The sequence below is a fragment of the Monodelphis domestica genome, chromosome X, assembly GCF_027887165.1.
Source record: "Monodelphis domestica isolate mMonDom1 chromosome X, mMonDom1.pri, whole genome shotgun sequence".
Lineage (NCBI taxonomy): Eukaryota > Metazoa > Chordata > Mammalia > Didelphimorphia > Didelphidae > Monodelphis > Monodelphis domestica.
In genome coordinates this window covers 87,107,785-87,132,781 of record NC_077235.1, presented here as the reverse complement: position 1 = coordinate 87,132,781, position 24,997 = coordinate 87,107,785, and the positions used below count along the sequence as shown (strand labels likewise).

The following is a 24,997-nucleotide window of genomic DNA, read 5'->3' as shown; positions in this document are numbered from 1 at the left end:
CTGCGGTGCTCTACAGAATCAGGAGCGTGTAGTTGCAGAAAACCCTTACAAGACCTACATGAACTGATACAAAGCAAAGTGATTCCAGGAACAGCAGTGTGGGAATGATGGCCAATTGTGAAAGGCTTGGCTACTCTGATCAGTGCAATGGCCCAGGACCATTCCAAGGGACTCATGGCTAAACAAATGCACTCCACCTCCAGAGAACTCTATGTGCAAAGTAAATAAAAACTTCTGGCACTCTTTTTTTAATTTCAAAATACTTCTCATAGGAAACCTATAGGAAACTGCTTGCCTTCTCTATAGGAGGGGGAGGAAGGAGAGCATTTGGAATTCAGAATTTTACAAAATAATGTTTTTAAAAGAAAAAAGAGCCCTCAGAATATTGATGAGAAAAGTTAGAGGAATTTCCAGCCGCGGTTGGGGGATGTGTCAGCTACACCACCACAATAATGAACGTTTTCATGCTCCAAATGTCTAAAGGCCCATTGAACAAAAGAATCTGGATGCTTGAAAAAATGGTACAAGTGAAATGATCTTTGATATTTCTTACAGACCTGCCTATGATAAATGACACGACTGGGAGGTAAGAGAAAGCACTCAGAATGAAAATGGACAATTACTGACAAACCTGATTCTATCAACTCAAGAAAGTAATAGGGGGGCAGCTGGGTAGCTCATGGATGGAGAGCCAGGCCTAGAGACAGGAGGTCCTGAGTTCCAATCTGGCCTCAGACACTTCCCAGCTGTGTGACCCTGGGTAGGTCATTTAACTCCCATTGCCTAGCCCTTACCACTCTTCTGCCTTGGAGTCAATTGACTCCAAGACGGAAGGTAAGGGTTTAAAAAAAAGGAAGGAATAGAAATAGAATAGTATCCTCGTCTTAGTATGCTTTTATTGCTTTAATGAAATATAATTTCCCAATGACGGTTTGGTCTATGTGCCAGCACTTTGGGTGTTGCAGGCCCATGCTACCCACTGTGTTTGACCTTCCGAAGGAGGGCTTGGCTTTCTTTTGGACTGTGTCACCAAGGAAAATGGAGCTCTCCGAGCTGCCCTAGTTGTCTGTTATTCTTTCTGACCTTCCTTCCTTCCTTTTTATTCTCAGTTCAGGGGAGGGCGACCCTGTCCCTGCCTTTCTCCTCCTCACACTGGAAAATACAAAACTAACCTTCTGACCAATATGGATGAGGGAACCAAACAGATTTCTCCCTCGTCTCCATCCAGAACATTCCATCCTGGTTTGCGTTCCGGAGTCCATAGCTCTCTGTGAAGAAGTTAGTGGAGTGTTTCTTGTTTAGTACCGGGGAGTTGTGGTCATAACGGCGATCCGGTTCTGGAGTCTTTCCAAGTCGTCTCTCTTTACCTCCGCCTTATTAGTGGAGAAACGCTTCTGCTTCGGTTTGGCAATCTGCTTTCACTCGGAAACCTACAATCCCTCCAAATTCCCGAGGCCTGCTTTGTTCCTCCATTCTCCAATGAACAGGTGCTCCGTTGGAATGAGGGCTTTTGTCCACGTGGCTCCTTCCCCTCCTCCTTGGGGCTCCTCCGGATCTGGCAGCAGCAGCAGCAGCAACAGCACTGGGTCGGAGGGTATGTAGGCACGCTTGGACCATTTTCAGTCTTAGTTCCAAATTGCTGTCCAGAATGGCCTGGCCAATCCACAGCAGCTTCGCCAAGAGTAAGTATATGGATGAGTCTGCCACTAGTTCTATACCAATCAAACAACTGTGATGTGGATGGAGGTAGTTTCCTAGAGGTGGGCAGGATATTCATGAAATTAAGCTGGAAGACCGACGGGACTAGAATCAGAAGGAATGATGAAAAGAGGACGAGTAAGGGGAGACTAACGCTTTTAGACCTCAAGTTATACTAATAATGCACAGATCGTCAACATTCCGGGAAAAAAGAGAAAAGTTGATCAGCCCAACGAACAAACGGGCTAAGCAAGAATCGCGAGAAGAAATCAAAGTCGACACAGTGATCCTGCACCTATCCCGGGAGTTCCTTTCCAGAGGTGAAAATCCTCCAAGTAGGGGAGTTCTATTTCTTTTAAGGCTTTATAAGCCCTTCCCACTCTCCTAGAACCTCCCGTCACTGAGCCAATCAGCACCCAGGATCCAGAACACAGAGCTGTGGTTGGTGGCCTTCATTCCATCAGCCAATAGTGCGCCCTGATAAGCGTAGCTCCGCGATACAGAACTTTCCATCTATTTTAAACCCCCATGCAGTGAAGCCTGGCTAAGTGAACGGTGATACAGCAGCGAGTGAAACCCAACGTTAGAGAAACTTGGGATCATGATCTCCTTGGAGAACTTCCTGCTCGTCAATCGCTTTGGAGAAAATGAAGAAGCAGGCAGTTGAGACCAATTCCATCTAATTTTCAATGGGCTGAAGATGGGTATGTAACCCTAAGAGAAAAGGCTACAGAATAAAGTATTTGCAAGGCACCTTCCACAGCCATGGCCGGGAGGGTTCTTAACCAAAGGAGCAACAGTGGAGATGCCAAGAAATCGGGCTGATGACCCAACATTGAAAAGCTTTTCCATGACTAAAATCAACATGGGGAGGCTAAGAGGAAATGCTGGCATCAGATACCTCTGACAAGGGCACTTGTCCAAATATTGCACATAATGGAAACCAAGTCGTTCCACCATGTGCCCATAGTCAAATGACAGAAATATTCTCCAGAAGAATTGCCAACCTGAATCACTACTAATGAGAGAAATACACATCAAATCGACTATGATAGAATAGGAATAGCCTCCTAGCTAGTACATTGGCCATTGTTTGGTGGAAAGGAGGGAATCTCTTGGAAGACCCACTCAATTCAGGTATAAGTCAGCCATTCCGGAAGGATGTCTTCACCGTGGCCATGGACCCAGAGAGCCGGAGTTCAAAGGCAGAGAGTTTCCGGAGGTGCCCTAATGCTCAGAGTTACGCTTTATGTGGCAGCAAAGAACTGGAAACCAAGCAGGTCCCCATCACTCGAGGAATGGTCGGCCAAGCTGGGATTCCGAAATGCACTGGAAGATTCCTGATGCCTTGGGAATGATGAGCATGAGTAACTCCGAGAAGCTTGGGAAGACTTCAATGAACTGATGCACAGCCGAAGCAGGAAAACAACATACCCAAAGACTACAACAGTGCAGATGGGAAGGACACCCTCCCACTGCCACCCCACCACCAGAAAAAGCAAATTGAATCCAGGATGATTAAAGGACCAAACTTGGCTCTAGACAAGAGTGGAGAAAATGCATGGCCCTGCTGAGGCTGTGGGCAGGGAATACTGTCTACACAGTCCTAGTGTTGGGTGTCTTGGTTAGTTTTGCTAAGCTTTCCCTCCTTTCTCTGTTACAAGGCTGGGTTGCTTACTTGATGGGGATATATTTCGAAATGAATGTGATCTAAAAATAAAGCTATTGATAACAATGACAAATGCTTTAAAAAGAGCCTTGGGTGAAGAAGACTCAAATGACTTGGTTCTAGTCCCAGCTCTGTTGATTAACAGGCTGTGTGACCTTGAACAAGTCCCTTGCCCTCCCCCTCGAGCATCTCTGAAAACAGATTTTACCCCAGCCCCACTGCTTCCCTTTTAGGGGATACAGGAGAGAAGGCTTGCTTAGGACAGGCAGTGCCTCTGTGCCCTCTGAAGTGTCCCAGATGTGCTCATATGTGCTTCCATATGGAGGAGCTCATGCTCTGGGCCAGGCTTCCTCCAAACTGGCTTCTGTCTGAATTCAAAATCATTTGGCAAAGCAGCACTCTAGCCTGGGACAGGGGCGACATGCAAAAGGCCCTGGTGGAGGACAGTCTCTTTTCCTGCTTCTTTCTTCCCCTTCTCTGTACCCTGGGCCAGCTGCTGCTCAGCCCCCTGTCCTCCACCCCCAACACTCCTTCCCCTGCCCAACAGTTGGAGGAGGAGGAGGAGCTACAGAAAGCCTGGGCATGGGCATGAATATGGGCAATGGCATCATCACCTTCCAAGTGGAAGGGAAGGCTGGCTGGGGTACTGACTCACCTACATCACCCCTAACTTCATCCAGGCAGGCAAGCAGAGGCAGGGAGGGGCGGAGGGGGGGTAGAGACAGACAGAGACAGAGACGGAGGGGGGAGAGAGACAGAGAGAGAGAGAGACAGAGGTGGGAGACAGACAGAGACAGGGTCAGAGACAGAGAGATGGACAGAGACAGAGAGAGAGAGAGAGGGAGAGAGAGACAGAGACAGAGGAACAGAGAGACAGAGAGAGACAGAGAGAGAGGGAGAGACAGAGAGAGAGACAGAGACAGAGAGACAGAGAGGGAGGAGAAATAGACGGAGAAAGAGAGAGACAGAGAGAGGGGGAGAGATACATAAACAGAGAGAGAGAGAGAGAGAGAGAGAGAGAGAGAGAGAGAGAGAGAGAGAGAGAGAGAGAGAGGGAGGGAGGGAGGGAGAGAGAGAGAGAGAGAGAGAGAGAGAAAGAGAGAGAGAGAGAGAGAGAGAGAGAGAGAGAGAGAGAGAGAGAGAGAGAGAGAGAGAGAGAGAGAGAGAGAGAGAGGGAGGGAGGGAGAGGAACAGAGGCAGAGAGGCAGAGAGGCAGAGAGACAAGGACAGAGACAGACAGAGAGAGATTGAGAGAGAGAGAGAGGAACAGAGAGAGACAGAGACAGAGACAAAGACGGAGAGATAGAGGCAGAGAGGGAGAGAGAGGCAGGCAGGGAAAGAAGGGGGAGGGGACAGGGAGGGAGCCGGCCAAGGCTCTATCGGCGGCTTCCCTGGGCTCTTTGCCTCGCTGCCCGGGGCCTGATCTCTTTCCCTGTTCTTCTTCCACAACAAACACTCCTGAACAGCTCCCCGAGGGCCAGTGACTAAGGAGGCTGGGCTGGGGCCAGATGAGTCTGCGGCCTTGGCCGGCCCGGCTCCCTTGCGCTCTGGGGCTGGGGGCTGGCCACCCCCTTCCCCTTCCCCTTCCCCTTCATCACCGCCCCCCGCCCCGCCTGGCCTCAGGGCCCAGCCCAACCCAGCCAGCGGCGGTGGAGGCGGCGGCGGCGGCGGCGGCGGCGGCGGCGGCGGCGGCAGCGGAGGCAGCGGCAGCTGCAGGCGGCTGATGCTGGCAGCTGGCGGGGCTCGCAGCATGCTGCGCCTCTGGCGGGAGGGCAGTGTGGGGCTGCCTGGCTGGTTGCGCGCTGTCACGACTTCCTTCTGGTGGCAACAACAAACCCAGGGGCACCGCGAGCAGCCGGCGGCCTGGGAGCCAGCTCGAGGAAGCTGTGCACGGCTGCTAGTTTCAAATTAGCAGGAACAGAGGCTCGCGGCCCCGCACGCAGCCCCCCCAACCACCCCCCCGCCCCGTCTCGTCCTGCTCCTCCTCCTCCTCCTCCTCCTCCTCCTCCTCCTCGTCTGGGTCTCCCTCCTCCCCCTCCGCCTCCTGAGCGAGCGAGCGAGGGAGTCGAGGCTGGAGACCGGAGGCTGAGCCTGGAGGCTGGCGGAGAAGACAATGAGCGCCGGCGACGTGGTTTGCACCGGCTGGCTGGTCAAGTCGCCCCCTGAGAGAAAGCTCAAGAGATACGTAAGTAGCTGCGCCGCTGCCGGCCGGACTGCTCACTGGTCTGGAGGTTTCAGCCCGGGCCACGACTGCCTCCGGGGGAGCCGAGCGGAGCCGGGCCAAGGAAGCTGGGAGCGGAGGCTCGGCTGCCCTCCTGGTGCCCATCCGGGCCCGGTGAGGTCTCTTGCCGGCCAGCTGGGCTCCGGTGCCCCCGCCCCGTCTCTGGCCCTTCCCCCGGGGTTGGGGAAGCGGCAAAGGCAGCCCTTCCTGGGTGAGCCCGTGGAGCCATCACGGGTCCCTGGCAGCAGTGGTAGCGCAGAAGCGGCCCGGGAGGCTCCCTCCGTCCGTCCGTCCATGTGCTCTCTCCAGAGGGGGCTTAAGGAAAGGCTAAGCAGTTGCTGCCCTGGGCGCTGTTGTCGTCGGGGAATGCCAGGGCCGGAGGCCTGGCTGCGAGGTTCCGAGCTCCGGAAAGTAAAACTGATGCGATCTGGAGCTGCCTTGGAGGAGGGAGGGAGGGAAGGAGGAGGGAGCAGGTGCGCCCCCCCCCCCATCGGACCCCGGCCTGCTGCCCCATCCCCTGCCCCCATCAGTAGCTGTAAAATGGGGATAAAGAGTACGGTGGGGCGTGCCGGGAAGCCGAAGGCAGACGCAGCGGGTCTCTCTGGCATGCCTCCGGGCTCACCTGCAGATCGGAGGCGGGAGGCTGGGGCCAAGCCCATTTCATCCCCTGAGCGGCGACTCTGCGGGTATGTCGAGGCAGGCGTTCCAGGCACGAGGGCTGCAGAGTGTTGGACACCGGGAAAGGCAGGAAGCGGCCCCGGCAGCGAGCGGCCTTTTTCTGAAATCCTCTGGAGGCCGCGTACTCAGGGGCTCTGCTGCCACTAATGCTGCACTTGCCGGGACCGCTCAAAGGAGGTCGGAAGATGCCCTGCGCGTTCTAGGGCTAGAGCTGGAGGGCACGTAGGAGGCTGCCTGGTCCAGCCTCTCATTTCACGGGCCGGGAAACTGAGGTGCGCAGCAACATCTCACAGCTAGGAAGGGGTGAAGCTTGCTTTGGGCAACTTTTCCATCGGAACCCGATCCCTGGGGTAGGCGGCTGAAGCCCACAATAATGCCTTTCAGGGCACAGAGTAAAATCCCTAAGATGGTGGAGGAAACCACTGTACTGGAAATAGTCTGTGTGTGTGTATCTGGCTGGCTGTCTTTCTCTCCCCCTTCTCTCTGTGTCTCTGTCTCTCCCCCTCCTCTCTGTCTCTCTGTCTGTCTCTTCCCCTCCTGTGTCTCTGTCTGCCTCTCTCCCCCCTCTTTCTCTGTCTCGGTCTGTCCCCCCCCCCCCCCCCATCTCTGCCTGCCTGTCTGCCTGCCTGTCTAATTGGCGGCCCGATCTCCGATCTCCGCGTTCCGAGGTAGGTCGCTGGGTCCCGCGTGGCGGGCGCTTCTCAGTCCCCGCCCTGTCACATCCTGGCGTCCGGTGAAATGCTTGACCCCGGGCTTTGCTTGGAGCAGCGAAGCCCGCCAGTGCTCGGGCCTGGAATGCCAGGCAGGGCCCTGGGCTTGCTTCATGCCAGCTTTCAGAGACTTAGTTCCCCGCACGAGCGAGCGAGCGAACACTAACCGCCGGCCGGGACTCCCCCGGAGTCAGCTCCCTAGAAATGGCTAGTGACCAGGCTCTGCTGGCCTGGACAATTGGAATAAGTCGAGCCCCCACCCCACCCCCGCCAGGTCTAGCGGATTGGGCCTCTGGCCCGGGGCCTGGGCCGCTCTCCGGAGCCCCTGAAAGGGTGGGCTGTGGCCCTGGAGCCGGCTCCTGCCTCGGGCGCTGCACCTGAAGCGCTTTTCCGGGATTTTCTGCCCCCCTCCCCGCCACCGCCGCCGCCTCCGGGCTGCCCTCCGGAGGGACCCTTGGGCAGCTCCTGATTGTTTGTTCAGATGCTCGCTGACACGTTTGAGAACCATTTCCTTTTCCTGGCTCGGAGGGGGATGGTGGAGAGCTCGAGCTCTAACCACTTCTCTTCGCATCTCCACCATGTGAGCGCGGCAGCTTTTTCCAACCGCACAGGCAGAGCGCGTGCGCGAGCCCCAGATTCGGCCCATGGCCCTCCGGGCTCTACTGGAGAAAAGGAGGGAGAAGGGAGAAGGGAGAGCCTGGCCGACCCACAATCCGGGGTTCTCCGAAGAGCCCGGAGGCTACTAAGTCCGACCTGGGCCAGCCCAGGCAGCTGCACCCAACAGCCGGCCGGAGCCCCTCGCCTGGGGCCCGAGCTCGCCAAGCAGGACAAATGGAGGCCCTGCTTGTCTCCTCTCCGGGCTGCAGCTCTCTGGCTTGTTCTGGGCCTTGGAAAGCACCGCACGGAGGGACGACCAGGTGCTCCACCCAGAGGGCCCTTCTGGCCACCAAGCCTGGGGCTCCTTCCTCAGAGGAGGCGCCCAGGGCAGCCCGGCAGCCATGTCAGATGGGCTCCATTGGGAAGCTGAGGCAGATTGGGCCCTGGAGTAGGAAGCCCCCGAGGGACTTTCATAGCGCTTCGTTGGCGCTTCCAGTTGTGTGGGGCGGGTAATGGCACCTCCGCAGTCTCCATGCCCGAAGCTTCTCCGGGGCGCTATCTCGCCCTCCTCCCTCTCTATTTGAGGCTCCTCCCCTTCCCAGGACCTGAGCGCCTTTTACGGAGTGATGCCCCTCCACAGCTCCTTCTCTTACTGCTAGACTGCCAGGAGATGCAGGCGCCCCCCTCGGGCAGCCCTAGGCGGCCTGGGGCAGCTCTGTCAGGGCACAGCCCCGGGACACTATCGCCTCCCGGCAAGTCTCCCCCTCCCCCTCCTCTTTACCCGGGCATGTCTTCAAATGGGCTTCTAGGCACATTGGAGCGGACTGGAAGGGAAGCCATGTGTGCCAGCAGAACCATGTCGGAGTAGGCCTGGGCACAGCGGCACCCTGGCGAGGGCAGAAGCCCTGGGCTGCCTTCTGGGGGTGGAGGGACCTCGATTTCAACTCTGGAGATCTTGGAGCCACTGGCCCTTGGCACAGGCCTTGGGGCGTTCGTCATTCTGGCCTTTGCCACCGTTTGCTTCTGGAAGGTGAACTGGAAAATGGAGCTGGGCCAAGCCTGACGGCTGTTTCATCACGAACTTGGGTGCTGAGGCTGGGCCCCTACAAGGGTTTCTTGGCTTGGCTGAGGGCACAGATTGTAGAGCTGGAAAGGGCTGAGAGGCCTTGACTTCGGAGCAGCCCCCCTGGCTCTTCACCAAGGAAGGCCACCAGCGGGCTCCGTCTGGGGAGAGCAGAGGGTCCAGGGAAGAGGGGCAGCACCAGGCCCCAGACCCCGGCTCTCAGGGATGAGACTCGCTGAAGCCCCAAAGAAAAGAGTACTGTCCAGGAAGAGGGGGGTTGGTTTGCCTAAAGACCCCGGCAGGCTGCGGGGAGGAGCCAGGCAGCCTTTAACCACTCCATTCAATGTCTGCTCTTTAACTAGATGGCCTGCAGGGTGCCTAACAGGGCAGGCTGCACCCAGGAGCATGGGCCGAGGAAAGACTTGAGGGGTGTGTGTGTGAGCGACAGAGAGACAGGCAGGCAGACAGACAGGCAGACAGGCAGACAGGCAGACAGACAGACAGGCAGACGGGCAGGCAGACAGACAGACAGATAGACAGACAGGTAGGCAGGCAAAGAGACAGACAGGCAGACAGGCAGGCAGACAAACAGATAGACAGACAGACGGACAGACAGGTAGGTAGGCAGGCAGGCAGGCAGACAGACAGGCAGGCAGACAGACAGGCAGGCAGACAGACAGACACACAGGTAGGCAGACAGACAGGTAGACAGGCAGGCAGGCAGACAGGCAAGCAGACAGACAGACAGGTAGACAGGCAGACAGACAGACAGACAGGCAGACGGACAGACAGATGGACAGACAGGTAGGCAGGCAGAGAGACAGACAGGCAGACAAGTAGGCAAGCAGACAGACAGACAGACAGGTAGGTAGACAGACAAAGAGGCAGACAGGTGGACAGACAGACAGGTAGGCAGACAGGCAGACAGGCAGGCAGACAGACAGGTAGGCAGACAGGCAGGCAGGCAGACAGACAAGCAGACAGACAGACAGGTAGACAGGCAGACAGACAGACAGACAGACAGACGGACGGACAGACAGGTAGGCAGGCAGATAGACAGACAGACAGGTAGGCAGGCAGACAGGCAGACAGACAGGCAGACAGACAGACAGACGGACAGACAGACGGACAGACAGGTAGGCAGGCAGATAGACAGACAGACAGGTAGGCAGGCAGGCAGGCAGGCAGACAGGCAGACAGGCAGACAGACAGGCAGACAGACAGACAGACAGACAGACAGACAGGCAGGCAGACAGATAGACAGACAGACAGGCAGACAGATAGACAGACAGACAGGCAGGCAGACAGACAGGCAGGCAGACAGACAGGTAGGCAGACAGACAAACAGGCAGACAGGTGGACAGACAGACAGGTAGGCAGACAGACAGACAGACAGACAGACCGCCAGGCAGACAAGCCAAGGCGGACAACTGCAGATTGCTTTCAGTGGTGGCGATTGCTGTGCTGCATTTCTTTCCTTTCTTCCCAGGAACGACTCTGAGGGTGGGGAGGGGGCGCTTCAAGGGGCTTTCTGGGCGGTATCAGAGAGCCAGAGCTCCCCAGAGAAAGCTCCAAGCCCCAGCAGCCTTCCCCGGCCGGGAAGAAAGCTCCAGGACAAGCGAGAGGCCACACGAGGAGGAGCTGGCTAGGGAGAGAGCCCCGCGCGCTTGGAAGGGCCTCCACAGCCCACTTTGGCTGGCCCGGAGGTGGAGGGGCTGGGGTTCATCTAGTGGTCGGTGACGTACCCAAGGCCAAGCGGGAAGCCCACAGGACAGCCAGGGTCTGAGGGGGGCACTGTAAGGAATGGGCGGGAGCTGCTGCGTCCAGATCGTGGTCAGACAAGCTCTATCGGAAAGTGCAAAGCGGAGGAGGGCCGCATTGAGAGAAGGGGGGGGGGGGGCGGGGAACGGAGGGACGACGGGGGGCGGGGTCGACGCAGTTCTGCAGTCTGCTGGGAAGCATGGACGAGGCTCCTTCACTAGGGGGTCTGCGAGGAGCTCTCAGAGGTCCCCTTCAGCCTGAGCGACCCCGCTAGGGAGGAGCCCGGGGCGAGGCTCCTGAGGAGGAGGAAGCCCAGCCACCGCCATGCTCTCGGGCTCGCTCCCTGTTCTCTGGGCTGGGAAACTGCTCGGCCCTTCGCTTTTCCGACTTCAAAGTTTATTTATCCCCAGAGAATGCGGAAGCCTTCGCTAAGGGTCAAGAAATGGCTTCGGGCCGCGCTTCTTGTTTCGGGCCCCTGTAGACACGCTTGCTCGCTCAGCTAGTCGCGAACTGACTTTGATCTTCGGGCTTGTCCTCCGCCTTGATGTCTGTTTGGAGAGGGAGCTGGACGGCCCCTCGGGATGAAGTGCGATCTGAGCCGGCGCGGGGCTGCCCGGAGAAAGGGAGGGAGGGAGGGAGGGAGGGAGGGAAGGGGCACCTCGCTGTGCGGTCGGGAAAGCCTCCGCTAGTCCGTGGGAGGGGGGCAGATGTGGCAGCTGTCAGCCAGGTTTCCTTCCGGCTCTCAAATTCTGGGATTCTTGAAGTGAGAGAATTATGGGGGCTGGGGGGGGGGGCGCTTGGTAGGAACTTCACGCACACTTATTGGATGGGATCTAACTGCACCCAACTATGGGGGGGCAGTGCTGGCCATGGGGGTGGGCTGGAGAGCCAGAATCAGATATCCTGGGTTAGAGACTGGCCCTGGGGCGGGCAGCAAGGTGCTGGGGCGGCCAAAGCACTGGACCAGAAGTTAGGAAGATGCCTTATCTTCATGAGTACACATCTTGCCTCAGCCGCTCTTAGTTGTATGACCCTGGGCAAGTCATTTGACCCTGCTTGCTTCAGTTTCCTCAAACCACTCCAAACTCTTTGGGATCAAGAAGGACAAAGGCTGGCCCTAGCATATGGGGCATGTCAATCTCCAACAGACAGTTGGACATGGTGACTTCTGAGGACCCTGCCAGCTCCAAGTCTCTGGTCCTATGACTGCCACATCCTTTCCTGGACATCCATGAATGCTCCCTTTTCTTTTGAGCCCTCAGCTTCCATCTTGGAGTCAGTACTGAGTATGGGCTCCAAGGCGGAAGAGTGCTGAGGGCTGGGCAAGGGAGTCAAGTGACTTGGCCAGGGTCACCCAGCTAGAGAGTGGCTGAGGCCACGTTGGAACCCAAGAGCTCCCCGTCTCTAGGCCTGGCTCTCCATCCACTGAGCCCCTCCACTGCCCCCTTATTTCTTTTTTAAACCAAACAAAAACCTGCTCTCTCACCCCCCGCTGAAAAAGGAGAAACAGCCCTTGCGATAAATATATACAGTCAGAGAACACACACTCACGAACTGGCTACACTGGAAATATGTGTCTCAATGTGTGCCCTGAGCCCGGCAGGAGTCTTTTGGAGCCATGGCCGCTAGTGACTTTGAGTGGGATTCCTCTGTCCCTTCTTGAGAAGCTTCTGCACCAACTACGGGAATGCATGTGGAGTGAGAAGGCAACTGGCTGAGGGGGATCTCATGCAACCTTTCTGCCAAGGATCTATGCCCAGGGTCTGGAGAGGGCCAATAGAGAAATGGCTGGGGGACATGGCTGCCTACACGATTCTCTGAATCACTAAGAAGACAACAGAAAAGCACAGCCAACTGCACAAGGCCCCACAGCACACCCTGCCAACTGCTGGAAGCGGGCAGGCCCACTGCTGCATCGCCCCTGGTCCATCTACTCTGGAAAGCAACTTGGACCGTCTAAATAAAGGGATGACCATGTTTCTACCACTATTGAGCCACTGACAAGAAAGAAAGCCCCAAATAGCTCCAGAACACATCTAGCATTACTTTATGGGTAAACTAAGACTTAGAAACCAAGTAGCTGGGACAGTGGATCGAGAGCCGGGCCTAGAGACAGGAGCTCCTGGGTTCCAGTATGGCCTCAGACACTTCCCAGCTGGGTGACCCTGGCCAAGTTACTTGACCCCATGGCCTGCCTTAGAGCCAATACTTAGTATCGATTCCAAGACAGAAGGGAGGGCTTTTCTAAGTAAATGTAACAAAGTTATAAAGATCAAGAATGAATCAAATGAAGAGATAAGAAAAGACTCCCCCCTCCTCCCCCCCAGCAATACAATCATTTTGTGGAGGTGGGATGGTCCACAGTTGTTACACATTTAACACCTTTTGGAGTTTAGTGTAGCGATCAGTTATGCTGAGTCTTTTTTCCTTTTCAAAAGATACCAGCTTATGTATGTGGGTTGGCTCTAAGGGGAGGGGATAGAGCAAGGATATATGGGCTAACTGGTGACATGAGAAATAGAAGATATCAATACGTATTTTTAAAAATAGAGGAAGGTGATAAAGGGGATTTGCTGCGTGTTCCTTCTTCTCCCCTGTCCCTCTTCTTTTTTGATTGGCTAGAATATATTCCCAGTTCTAATCCTTTCTTTCCTTCTAAGCCCTTCTTCTTTTCCTACCCTCCATGACTAGAGTTTATCCCATTAAGGACTAACCCTTTCCTTAATCTACCTTTCCTTTTTTTTAAAAAATATTTTATTTGATCATTTCCAAGCATTATTCATTAAAGACATAGATCATTTTCTTTTCCTCCCCCCCAACCCCCATAGCCGACGCGTAAATCCACTGGGCATTACATGTTTTCTTGATTTGAACCCATTGCTATGTTGATAATATTTGCATTAGAGTGTTCATTTAGAGTCTCTCCTCTGTCATGTCCCCTCAACCTCTGTATTCAGATACCTCAGCGTTATTTTGATTTGCATCTCTCTGATTATAAGAGATTTTTTGTACAATTGATTTAGCTCATTATAAATATGAGTAATTAAACCTTTGTCAGAGGTTTCTATGAAGATTTTTTCCCAATTTGTTGTTTCCCTTCTGATTTTAGTTATATTGGTTTTGTTTGTACAAAAGCTTTTTAGTTTGATGTGGTTAAAATTATTTATTTTACATTTTGTGATGCTTTCTATGTCTTGCTTGGTTTTAAAGCCTTTCCCCTCCCAAAGGTCTGACATGTATACTATTCTGTGTTTTCCTAATTTACTTATGGTTTCCTTCTTTATGTTTAAGTCACTCACCCATTTTGAATTTATCTTGGTGTAGGGTGTGAGGTGTTGATCTAGTCCTAGTCTCTCCCACACTGTCTTCCAATTTTCCCAACAGTTTTTATCGAATAGTGTATTTTTGTCCCAAAAGCTGGGATCTTTGGGTTTATTGTATACTGTCTTGCTGAGTTCGTTTTCCCCCAGTCTATTCCACTGATCTTCCTTTCTGTTTCTTAGCCAGTACCAAATTGTTTTGATGACTGCTGCTTTGTAATATAGTTTAAGGTCAGGGACTGCAAGGCCCCCATCATATGTGTTTTTTTTTTTCATTATTTCCCTGGATATCCTTGATCTTTTGTTCTTCCAAATGAACTTTGTTACGGTTTTTTCTAAATCAGTGAAGAAGTATTTTGGTAGTTCAATGGGTATGGCACTAAATAGATAAATAAGTTTGGGTAGGATGGTCATTTTTATTATATTGGCTCGTCCTATCCATGAGCAGTTAATGTTTTTCCAGTTGCTCAAGTCTAGTTTTAGTGGTGTGGCGAGTGTTTTGTAGTTGTGTTCATATAGTTCCTGTGTTTGTCTCAGGAGGTAGATTCCTAGGTATTTTATTTTGTCTAAGGTGATTTTGAATGGAATTTCTCTTTCTAGTTTTTGCTGCTGAGCTGCGTTGGAGATATATAGAAAAGCTGATGATTTTTGTGGGTTTATTTTGTATCCTGCAACTTTGCTAAAGTTGTTGATTATTTCAATTAGCTTTTTGGTTGAATCTCTAGGATTCTTTAAGTAGACCATCATGTCATCTGCAAAGAGTGATAACTTGGTCTCCTCCTTGCCTATTTTGATGCCTTCAATTTCTTTTTCTTCTCTAATTGCTACTGCTAGTGTTTCTAGTACAATGTCAAATAGTAGAGGTGATAATGGGCATCCTTGTTTCACTCCTGATCTTATTGGGAAGGCTTCTAGTTTATCCCCATTGCAGATGATATTAGCTGATGGTTTTAGATATATACTGTTTATTATTTTTAGGAATGACTCTTCTATTCCTATGCTTTCTAGTGTTTTTAATAGGAATGGGTGTTGTATTTTATCAAATGCTTTTTCTGTGTCTATTGAGATAATCATGTGGTTCTTGCTGGTTTGCTTGTTGATGTGGCCAATTATGTGGATGGTTTTCCTAATATTGAACCAGCCCTGCATCCCTGGTATAAATCCTACTTGATCATGGTGAATGATCCTTCTGATCACTTGCTGGAGTCTTTTTGCTAGTATCCTATTTAAGATTTTTGCATCTATATTCATTAGGGAGATTGGTCTATAGTTTTCTTTCTCTGTTTTTGACCTGCCTGGTTTTGGAATCAGTACCATGTTTGTGTCGTAAAAGGAGTTTGGTAGAACTCCCTCTTTGCTTATTATGTCAAATAGTTTGTATAGTATTGGGATTAACTGTTCTCTGAATATTTGATAGAATTCACTGGTGAATCCATCAGGCTCTGGGGATTTTTTCTTAGGAAGTTCTTTGATGGCTTGTTGGATTTCATTTTCTGATATGGGATTATTTAAGAATTCTATTTCCTCTTCTGTTAGTCTAGGCAGTTTGTATTTTTGTATATATTCATCCATATCCCCTAAATTGGTGTATTTGTTGCCATATAATTGGGCAAAGTAATTTCTAATGATTGCCTTAATTTCCTCTTCATCGGAGGTGCTGTCCCCCTTTTCATCTTTAATGCTGTGAATTTGCTTTTCTTCCTTCCTTTTTTTAATTAGATTGACCAGTACTTTGTCTATTTTGTTTGTTTTTTCAAAATACCAGCTTCTTGTCTTATTCATTAAATCAATAGTTCTATCACTTTCAATTTTATTAATTTCTCCCTTAATTTTTAGGATTTCTAGTTTGGTTTTCTGCTGGGGGGTTTTAATTTGATCGCTTTTGAGTTTTTTCATTTGCATTTCCAATTGATTGATCTCTGCTCTCCCTAGTTTGTTAATATAAGCATTCAGGGATATGAATTTACCTCTGATTACCATTTTGGCTGCATCCCAAAAGGTTTGAAAGGATGTCTCGCCATTGTCATTTTCCTCGATGAAATTATTAATTGTTTCTATGATTTCTTCTCTAACTAAACGATTTTGGAGTATCATATTGTTGAATTTCCAATTGGTTTTAGATTTGGTTTTCCATGTACCATTACTAATCATTATTTTTATTGCCTTGTGATCTGAGAAGGCTGCATTCATTATTTTTGCTTTTCTGCATTTGTATGCTATGTTTCTGTGACCTAATGTATGGTCAATTTTTGTGAATGTGCCATGTGGTGCTGAGAAGAAGGTGTATTCCTTTTTATCCCTATTTATTTTCTCCATATGTCTATTAATTCTAATTTTTCTAGGATTTCATTCACTTCTTTTACCTCTTTCTTATTTATTTTTTTGATTTGATTTATCTAAATTTGATAATGGTTGGTTTAAGTCTCCCACTAATATGGTCTTACTGTCTGTTTCTTCCTTCTATTCTACTAGTTTCTCCATTAGAAATTTGGGTGCTATATTATTTGGTGCATACATGTTGATTAATGATATTTCCTCATTGTCTAAAGTCCCTTTTAACAAAATATAATTACCTTCCCTATCCCTTTTGATCAGGTCTATTTTGGCTTTGGCTTTATCAGATATCATGATTACCACTCCTGCCTTCTTTTTGTCAGTTGAGGCACAGAAGGTCTTACTCCATCCTTTAATTCTGACCTTCTGGGTGTCAACCCACCTCATGAGTGTTTCTTGAAGACAACATATGGTAGGGTTTTGGATTCTAATCCATTCTGCTATTCGTCTACGTTTTATGTGTGAGTTCATCCCATTCAAGTTCAAAGTTATGATTGTCATTTGTGGACTCCCTGGTATTTTGATATCCTTCCCTAATTCTAACCTTTTCTTCTTCGGCTCTACCTTTTAGTCCAGTGATTTACTTTGAATCAGTCCCCCTTGTCCCCTCCCTTGATGTTTCCCTTTTTAGTCCCTCCCTTTTTGTTCCCTCCCCCTTCCCCCTCTCTTTCCCTCCCTTTTTGTTTTCCCTCTCCCCCTCCCCCCTTGGTTTTCCCTTCTCCCTACCTTTGTTGGGTAAGATAGAATTCAAGATCCCAATGGATCTGGATGTTTTTCCCTCTCAGAGTTGATTTCCATGAGATTAAGGTTTAAGTAAAAAACCCCTCTCTTCCTCTCCTTCTTATAGGAGTTTTCTTCCCCTCCCCTTCCCATGTGAATCTTTGTGTGAGAAAGATTATTCTATTTGGTCTTTCTTTACCCCCTATTTATACATTAAATTTCCCCCACATGTTAGTATGCATAGATTGATATAAATGTAGTCCTTATAGAAGAGAATTTGAGTAAAAGAAGAAGATAACATTTTTCCCCTTCCGTTAATATTTACCTTTTCAGGTATTCCTTGCTCTTTGTTTTTCGGTATCAAACTTTCCACAGAGCTCTGGTCTTTTCTTTGCAAAAAGTTGGAAATCTTCTATTTTGTTGAATGCCCATACTTTCCCTTGGAAGTATATAGTCAGTTTTGCTGGGTAGCTGATTCTTGGTCGAAGACCCAGCTCTCTGGCCTTTCTGAAGATCATGTTCCATGCCTTACGATCATTCAGAGTAGAACTTGCAAGGTCTTGTGTGACCCTGATTGGCATTCCTTTATATCTAAATTGTCTTTTTCTGGCTTCCTGTAGGATTTTTTCTTTTGTTTGAGAGCTTTGGAATTTGGCGATTACATTCCTGGGAGTTGTCTTTTGGGGGTTTAGTGTAGAAGGTGTTCTGTGAGCTCTGTCAGTGGCTGTATTAGCTCCTTTTTCTAGAATCTCTGGGCAATTTTCTTTGATTATATCTTGTATCACGATGTCGAGTTTGGTGTTTATTTCTGGCTTTTCTGGAAGTCCAATTATTCTTAAATTATCTTTCTCCCTCTATTTTCCAGATCTGTCACCTTGTCGGTGAGATGTTTTATGTTCTCTTCTAATTTCTTGGTATTTTGGCTTTGCTTTATTAATTCTTGCTCTTTTACATGATAGTTGTCTTCCAGTTGCCTGATTCTGGCCTTTAAAGCCTGGTTTTCCTTTTCAGTTTGGTCACACCAGTTTTGTAGATGCGTGAATTTCTTTTGCATTATGTCCCACTTTTCCTCCCAGAAGGCTTCCATCTTTTTGGTCATTTCTGATTCAAATTCTTCCTGGGTTTGTGGAGAGTTTCCATTTCCTTTGGAAGGTTTTGGAGCATTTTCTTGTGTATCGTCTTCTATCTCCTCTGTATTTTGTATTTTGGCTCCGTAGAATGTGTCCAAAGTTGCTCCTTTCTTCTTATTTTTCTTGGGATTTGGGGGCTTCTGTGCTTCTGTGGAGTTTGCCATCTCTGAATGGGGAGGATTAGCTTTTCTTATCTCTGTCTGGTGTTCAGAGGCTTTAGTCCTGGGCAGATTGTCGGTTCTATGAGCTTTCCCTGGGTTAAACTGAGTATGCCTTAAGGCAATGACTTTCACTGGAACTGGAATGGAAGGGTCAGACCAGGGGGCCACACTCTCCCCCGGCTCTCTCTGTTTCCCTGCTGCTAAGGTGCCCCCTCGACTGGACTGGGTCGGATTGCTTTCTGGAAGTTGCCTTCAGAATAGCTGGCCGTGAGGCTGTCTTGCCGGCCCTGAGGGTTGCTGTTGTTTCAGAAGACCCTGCTTTCTGCGGGGGAAGGGGCCGCTGCTTCCCGGAGCTCGGAGGGCAGTGACTTTCACTGAGACTTGGATAGCAGGATCCAGCTGGTGAGACTGTCTTGCCCGCCCTGATGGTTGCTGTTGTTTCAAAAGACCCTGCTCTCTGAGGGGGGCAGGGCTGCGGCTTCCCGGAGCCTTGGACTCTGAGCTCCTACCCCTTAGGTCCAAGTGATCTCGGGTTCTGGCTTTTGAGGTGGGCCGTACCTTTTGATCCAGGTCCAGGTCCAGGAGGAGGATTCCCAGGGTCTATGCTGTTGATTGTTTTGAATTTCGGCGCCTTAGGAGCTTATAGTTTGAGATCGGTCGGGAAGGGTTTTCTGGAGATCTGAACTTTAGCTTTCTCTAAGCCGCCATCTTGACCAGCTCTACCTTTCCTTTTCTACTTTTCCTCTCTTCCTTTTTCCTTCCCCATCCTGTTTCCTTGTGTGTTCTTTCCTCTTTCACTGATTCAGATGAAAGTGAGGTCAAGGGTCATCCACTCACTCTACCTCTTACCACATTGTGTGAGATAATTTCCCTTATTGTTTTCTCCCCCTTTCCTCCCACATCCATCAGCATATTCCTTTTCCTTTACTTTCTTCTTTTAAGATGATCAAAAAACATTGACAAAACCCACTCTTTAAACTTCTCTCTGTCTTTTTAGACTCCCTCTGTGTCCTCTGATGATGATAGGGTTCTGAGGGGGTTCATATCATGTCCCCATATTAAATATAAACAGCTCATCTTTGTTTAGCCTCCTATGATTGCTTGCTCATATTTGCCTTTTTAGGATTAATTTGACTCCTGTATTCATGTTTCAAAGTTTCTACTCAGCTCTGGTCTTTTTAACATGAAGGCTTGGAAGTCTTCTAGTTCATCAAAAATTCATTCCAGAGGGCAGCTGGGTGGCTCAATGGATGGAGAGCCAGGCCTAGAGACAGGAGGTCCTAGGTTCCAATCTGGCCTCAGACATTTTCCAGCTGGGTGACCCTGGGCAAGTCACTTCACCTCCATGGCCTAACCCTTACCGTTCTTCTGCTTTGGAACCAATACACAGTATTGATTCCAAGATGGAAGGTAAGGGCTTAAAAAATCATTCCATCCAAAAAATCACTCCTTACTCCTCTTCCTTGCAATATTCTATTTGGTTTTGCTGAGTAAGTTATTCTTAATTGTAAGCCTTTAATTTTTACCCTCTGGAATATTGTCTTTCAAGACCACTTTTTTATAGTGGTAACTGATAAATCCTGTATGGATCTGGACTGTGGCAGCAACTGAAATCAAGACACATGATTATCTCAATAGATGCAGAAAAAGCCTTTGACAAAATACAACACCCATTCCTATTGAAAACACTAGAAAGCATAGGAATAGAAGGGCCTTTCCTAAAAATAATAAACAGTATATATCTAAAACCATCAGCAAACATCATCTGCAATGGGGAAAAAGTCAAAGCCTTCCCAATAAGAGCAGGAGTCAAACAAGGATGCCAATTATCACCTTTATTGTTTAATATTGTACTAGAAACACTAGCAGTAGCAATTAGAGAAGAAAAAGAAATTGAAGGTATTAAAATTGGCAATGAGGAGACCAAGCTGTCACTCTTATGGATGATATGATGATTTACTTAAAGAATCCTAGAGAATCAATCAAAAAGCTAATCGAAATAATCAACAACTTTAGCAAAGTTGCAGGATACAAAATAAACCCACATAAGTCATAAGCATTTCTATATATCTCTAACCCACTTCAGCAGCAAGAATTAGAAAGAGAAATTCCATTTAAAGTCACCCGAGACAATATAAAATACTTAGGAATGTATCTTCTGAGACAAACACAGGAACTATATGAACGCAACTACAAAACACTCTCCACACAACTAAAACTAGATCTAAACAATTGGAAAAACATTGATTGCTCATGGGTGGGACGAGCTAACATAATAAAAATGACCATCCTACCCAAACTTATCTATCTATTTAGTGCCATATCCATTGAACTACCAAAAAACTTTTTTACTGAATTAGAGAAAACCATAACAAAGTTCATTTGGAAGAACAAAGGATCAAGGATATCCAGGCAAATCATGAAAAAAAAGTACAAATGAGGGGGGGCTTGCAGTCCCAGATCTCAAACTATATTACAAAGCAGCTGTCATCAAAACAATTTGGTACTGGCTAAGAGACAGAAAGGAGGATCAGTGGAATAGACTTGGGGTAAATGAACTAAGACCCCAGCTTTTGGGACAAAAATCCATTATTTGATAAAAACTGCTGGGAAAATTGGAAGACAGTGTGGGAGAGATTAGGTTTAGATCAATACCTCACACCCTAGACCAAGATAAACTCAGAATGGGTGAATGACTTGAATATAAAGAAGGAAACTATAAGTAAATTAGGTGAACACAGAATAGTATACATGTCAGAAGTTTCGGAAGGGAAAGATTTTAAAACCAAGCAAGACTTAGAAAGAGTCACAAAATGCAAAATAAATAATTTTGAGTACATAAAATTAAAAAGGTTTTGTACAAAGAAAACCAATGTAACTAAAATCAGAAAGGAAGCAACAAATTGGGAGACAATCTTCATAACAAAAACCTCTGACAAAGGTCTAATTACTCAAATCTATAAAGAGCTAAACCAGTTGTACAAAAAAATCAAGCCATTCTCCAATTGAAAAATGGGCAAGGGACATGAATAGGCAATTTTCAGTTAAAGAAATCAATACTATTAATAAGCACATGAAAAGGTGTTCTAGATCTCTTATAATCAGAGAGATGCAAATCAAAACAACTTTGAGGTATCACCTCACACCTAGAATATTGGTCAACATGACAGCAAAGGAAAGTAATGAATGCTGGAGGGGATGTGGCAAAGTAGGGACATTAATGCATTGCTAGTAAAGTTGTGAATTGATCCAACCATTCTGGAGGGCAATTTGGAACTATGGCCAAAGGGCGATAAAAGACTGTCTTCCCTTTGATCCAGCACTACTGGGTTTGTACCCCAAAGAGATAATAAGGAAAAAAAACTTGTGCAAGAATATTCATAGCTGAGCTCTTTGTGGTAGCCAAAAATTGGAAAATTAGGGGATGCCCTTCAATTGGGGAATGGCTGAACAAATTGTGGTATATGTTGGTGCTGGAATACTATTGTGCTCAAAGGACTAATAAAGTGGAGGAATTCCATGGAGACTGGAACAACCTCCAGGAAGTGATGCAGAGTGAGAGGAGCAAAACCAGGAGAACATTGTACACAGAGACTGACACATTGTGGTACAAGAGAACGTAATGGACTTCTCCAGTAATGGCTTTACAATGTCCCTGAACAACCTGCAGCTATCTAGGAGAAAAAAAAAAACTAAACTATCCTCAAGCAGAGGACAAACTGAGGGAGTAAAAACCCGGAGGAAAAACAACTGCTTGACTACAGAGATTGAGGGGACATGATCCAGGAGAGACCCTAAATGAGCGCCCTAATGCAAATACCAACAATAAGGAAATGGGTTCAGAGCAAGGACACATGTGATACCCAGACGAATCGTGTGTCGGCTAGGGAAGGGGTGGTGGGGGGGTGGGGGTGGAGGAAAAGAAAATGATCTGTTTCCAATGAACAATGTATGAAAATGACCAAATAAAATAATGTTTTTAAAAAAAAGAAAGAAAAGAAAATTGCCTATTCATGTCCCTTGCCCATTTTTCAATTGGAGAATGGCTTGATTTTTTTGTACAACTGGTTTAGCTCTTGGGATCAGTACCATGTTTGTGTTGTAAAAAGAATTTGGTAGAACCCCTTCTTGGCTTATTCTGTCAAATAGTTTGTATAGTATTGGGGTTAGCTGTTCTTTGAATGTTTGATAGAATTCATTTGTGAATCTGTCTGGACCTGGGGATTTTTTCTTAGGGATTTCTTTGATGGCTTGTTCAATTTCTTTTTCTGATATGGGGTTGTTTAGGTAATTTATTTCTTCTTCTTTTAGTCTAGGCAATTTATATTTTTGTAAGTATTCATCCATATCACTTAGATTGCCATATTTTTTGCCATATAATTGGGCAGAGTAGTTTTTAATGATTGCCTTGATTTCCTCTTCATTAGAGGTGATGTCTCCCTTTTCATCTTGGATACTGTCAATTTGTTTTTTTTCTTTCCTTTTTTTAATTAGATTGACTAGTACTTTGTCAATTTTATTTATTTTTTCAAAGTACCAGCTTCTAGTCTTATTTATTAAATCAATAGTTCTTTGATTTTCAATTTTATTAATTTCTCCTTTGATTTTTAGGATCTCTAATTTAGTCTTCATGTGAGGATTTTTAATTTGTTCACTTTCTAATTTTTTAATTTGCATGCCCAATTCATTGACCTCTGCCTTTCTTAATTTGTTTATATATGAACTCAAGTATATAAATTTCCCCCTGAGTACTGCTTTAGTTGCATCCCATAGGTTTTGAAAGGATGTCTCACCATTGTCATTTTCTTCAATGAAGTTATTAATTGTTTCTACGATTTGTTCTTTAACTAGCTGGTTTTGGAGAATCATATTGTTTAATTTCCAATTGATTTTTGATTTATCTATCATGTACCCTTACTAATTATTATTTTTATTGCACTGTGGTCTGAGAAGGTTGCATTTATTATTTCTGCCCTTTTGCACTTGTTTGCAATGATTTTGTGCCCTAGTACATGGTCAAATTTTGTGAATGTACCATGTACTGCTGAAAAGAAGGTGTATTCCTTTTTGTCCCTATTTATTTTTCTCCAAATGTCTACTAACTCTAATTTTTCTAAGATTTAATTTGCTTCTCTTACCTCTTTCTTATTTATTTTTTGATTTGATTTATCTAGTTCGGATAGGGGAAGGTTCAGATTTCCCACTAATATAGTTTTTCTATCTATTTCATCTTTGAGTTCCTCTAGTTTCTCCTTTAGAAATTTGGATGCTCTGCCATTTGGTGCATACATGTTGAGTACAGATATTTCCTCTTTGTCTATTCTGCCTTTTATCAGGATGTAATTACCTTCCCTATCTCTTTTAACTAGATTTATTTTTACTTTGGCTTTGTCCGATTTCATGATTGATACTCCTGCCTTCTTTTTATCATTTGATGCCCAATAGGTTTGGCTCCATCCTCTTACTTTCACCCTATGCATATCTAACTTCCTCGTGTGTGTTTCTTGCAGACAGCATATGGTAGGGTTTTGGATTCTAATCCACTCTGATATTCGCTTGCGTTTTATGGGTGAGTTCATTCCATTCACATTCAGAGTTGTGATTACTAGCTGTGTATTTCCCAGCATTTTGATTTCTACTCCTGGTCCTGCCTTTTCTTCTTTCAGTATTTCCTTCTATACCAATGTTTTTTATAGTCAGCCCCCCCCCCCATTCCCTCCCTTATTTTACTTCCCTTTCTATCCCCCTCCCTTCTTATTCCCTCCCTTATTTTCCCCTGTAGTCTTTTTAAAATCCCCCCCCCACCTGCTCCCTCCCTTGTACTGCTTCCCTCCCCACCAGTTCGTTTTTTACCCTTCTACTCCCCTATAGGGCGCAAATCTATTCTCTTCCCCAATGGATTGGGTTGTTCTTCCCTCTTTGGGTCAGTTTCAAAGTACGTAAGAGTTAAGTATTTCCTGTCTCCAACCTCTTTACCCTTCCAGTGTATCGATGTCCCCCCCCCTCCAGCCATGAGATTCTTTGTGACATATAAATTTACCCCCATTTGTTTCTTTTCCCATTTATTTTAGTCATAACCTCTTTTCTTTTTTAGCTCTAGTCATGTATATATATACATACACATGTATGTGTATTTATGTATGCATATATCTATATACCTATTTATGTCTTGTCCTTTCATCCTTTACAGTTTGTCACTGTTCTCTCTAAGTGTAATTCTTCTAGCTGCTCAGGTGATTGCAACAGTTTTTAAGAGTTACCAATGACCTCTTTTCTTATAGGGATACATATCATTTTAACTTATTGAGTCTCTTATAAAATTTTTGTTGTTGTTTTGTTTTTTTCCCCTCTTTTTTAACTACCTTTTGATGATTCTCTTGAGTTCTGTGGTTGGACATCAAATTTTCTGTTCAGGTCTGGTCTTTTATTTATGAATGCTTGGAACTCTTCTGTTGTGTTGAATGACCATACTTTCCCCTGTAAGAATATAGTCAGTTTTGATGGGTATTTTATTCTTGGTTGTAGACCTAGTTCCCTTGCTTTCCGGAATATTGTATTCCATGCCTTTCTTTTTTTCAGTGTGGATGCAGCCAGATCCTGTGTTAACCTCACCGTGTTTCCATGGTATCTGAATGGCTTCTTTTTGGCAGCTTGTAATATCTTTTCTTTCATCTGATTGTTTTTGAATTTGGCTATAACATTTCTTGGTGTTGTCAGTTGGGGATTAAATACAGGGGGTGATCTGTGGATTCTTTCAATCTCCACTTTCCCCTCTTGTTCTAGGATCTCAGGACAGTTTTCCTGGATAATTTCCTCTAGTATTATGTCCAGGATTTTTCTTTTGTCGTGTTCTTCTGGTAGTCCAATTATTCTTAAATTGTCTCTTCTTGAACGATTTTCTAAATCGTCTGTTTTTTTGAATGAGATGCTTCACA

General features: G+C 47.2%; 1 protein-coding gene across 2 annotated transcripts in view; it reads left to right on the top strand.

Moving 5' to 3' along the window:
• The first annotated feature begins 5,416 nt into the window (after positions 1-5,416).
• Positions 5,417-24,997, top strand: part of GAB3 (GRB2 associated binding protein 3) — a 143,863-nt gene continuing 124,282 nt past the window's right edge. For both annotated transcript variants that reach the window (XM_056809530.1, XM_056809529.1), the window contains exon 1: positions 5,417-5,552. In XM_056809530.1, coding sequence (XP_056665508.1) covers positions 5,481-5,552 — 72 coding nt within the window. In that variant the 5' untranslated portion in view covers positions 5,417-5,480. The remainder of the gene's footprint in view (positions 5,553-24,997) is intronic.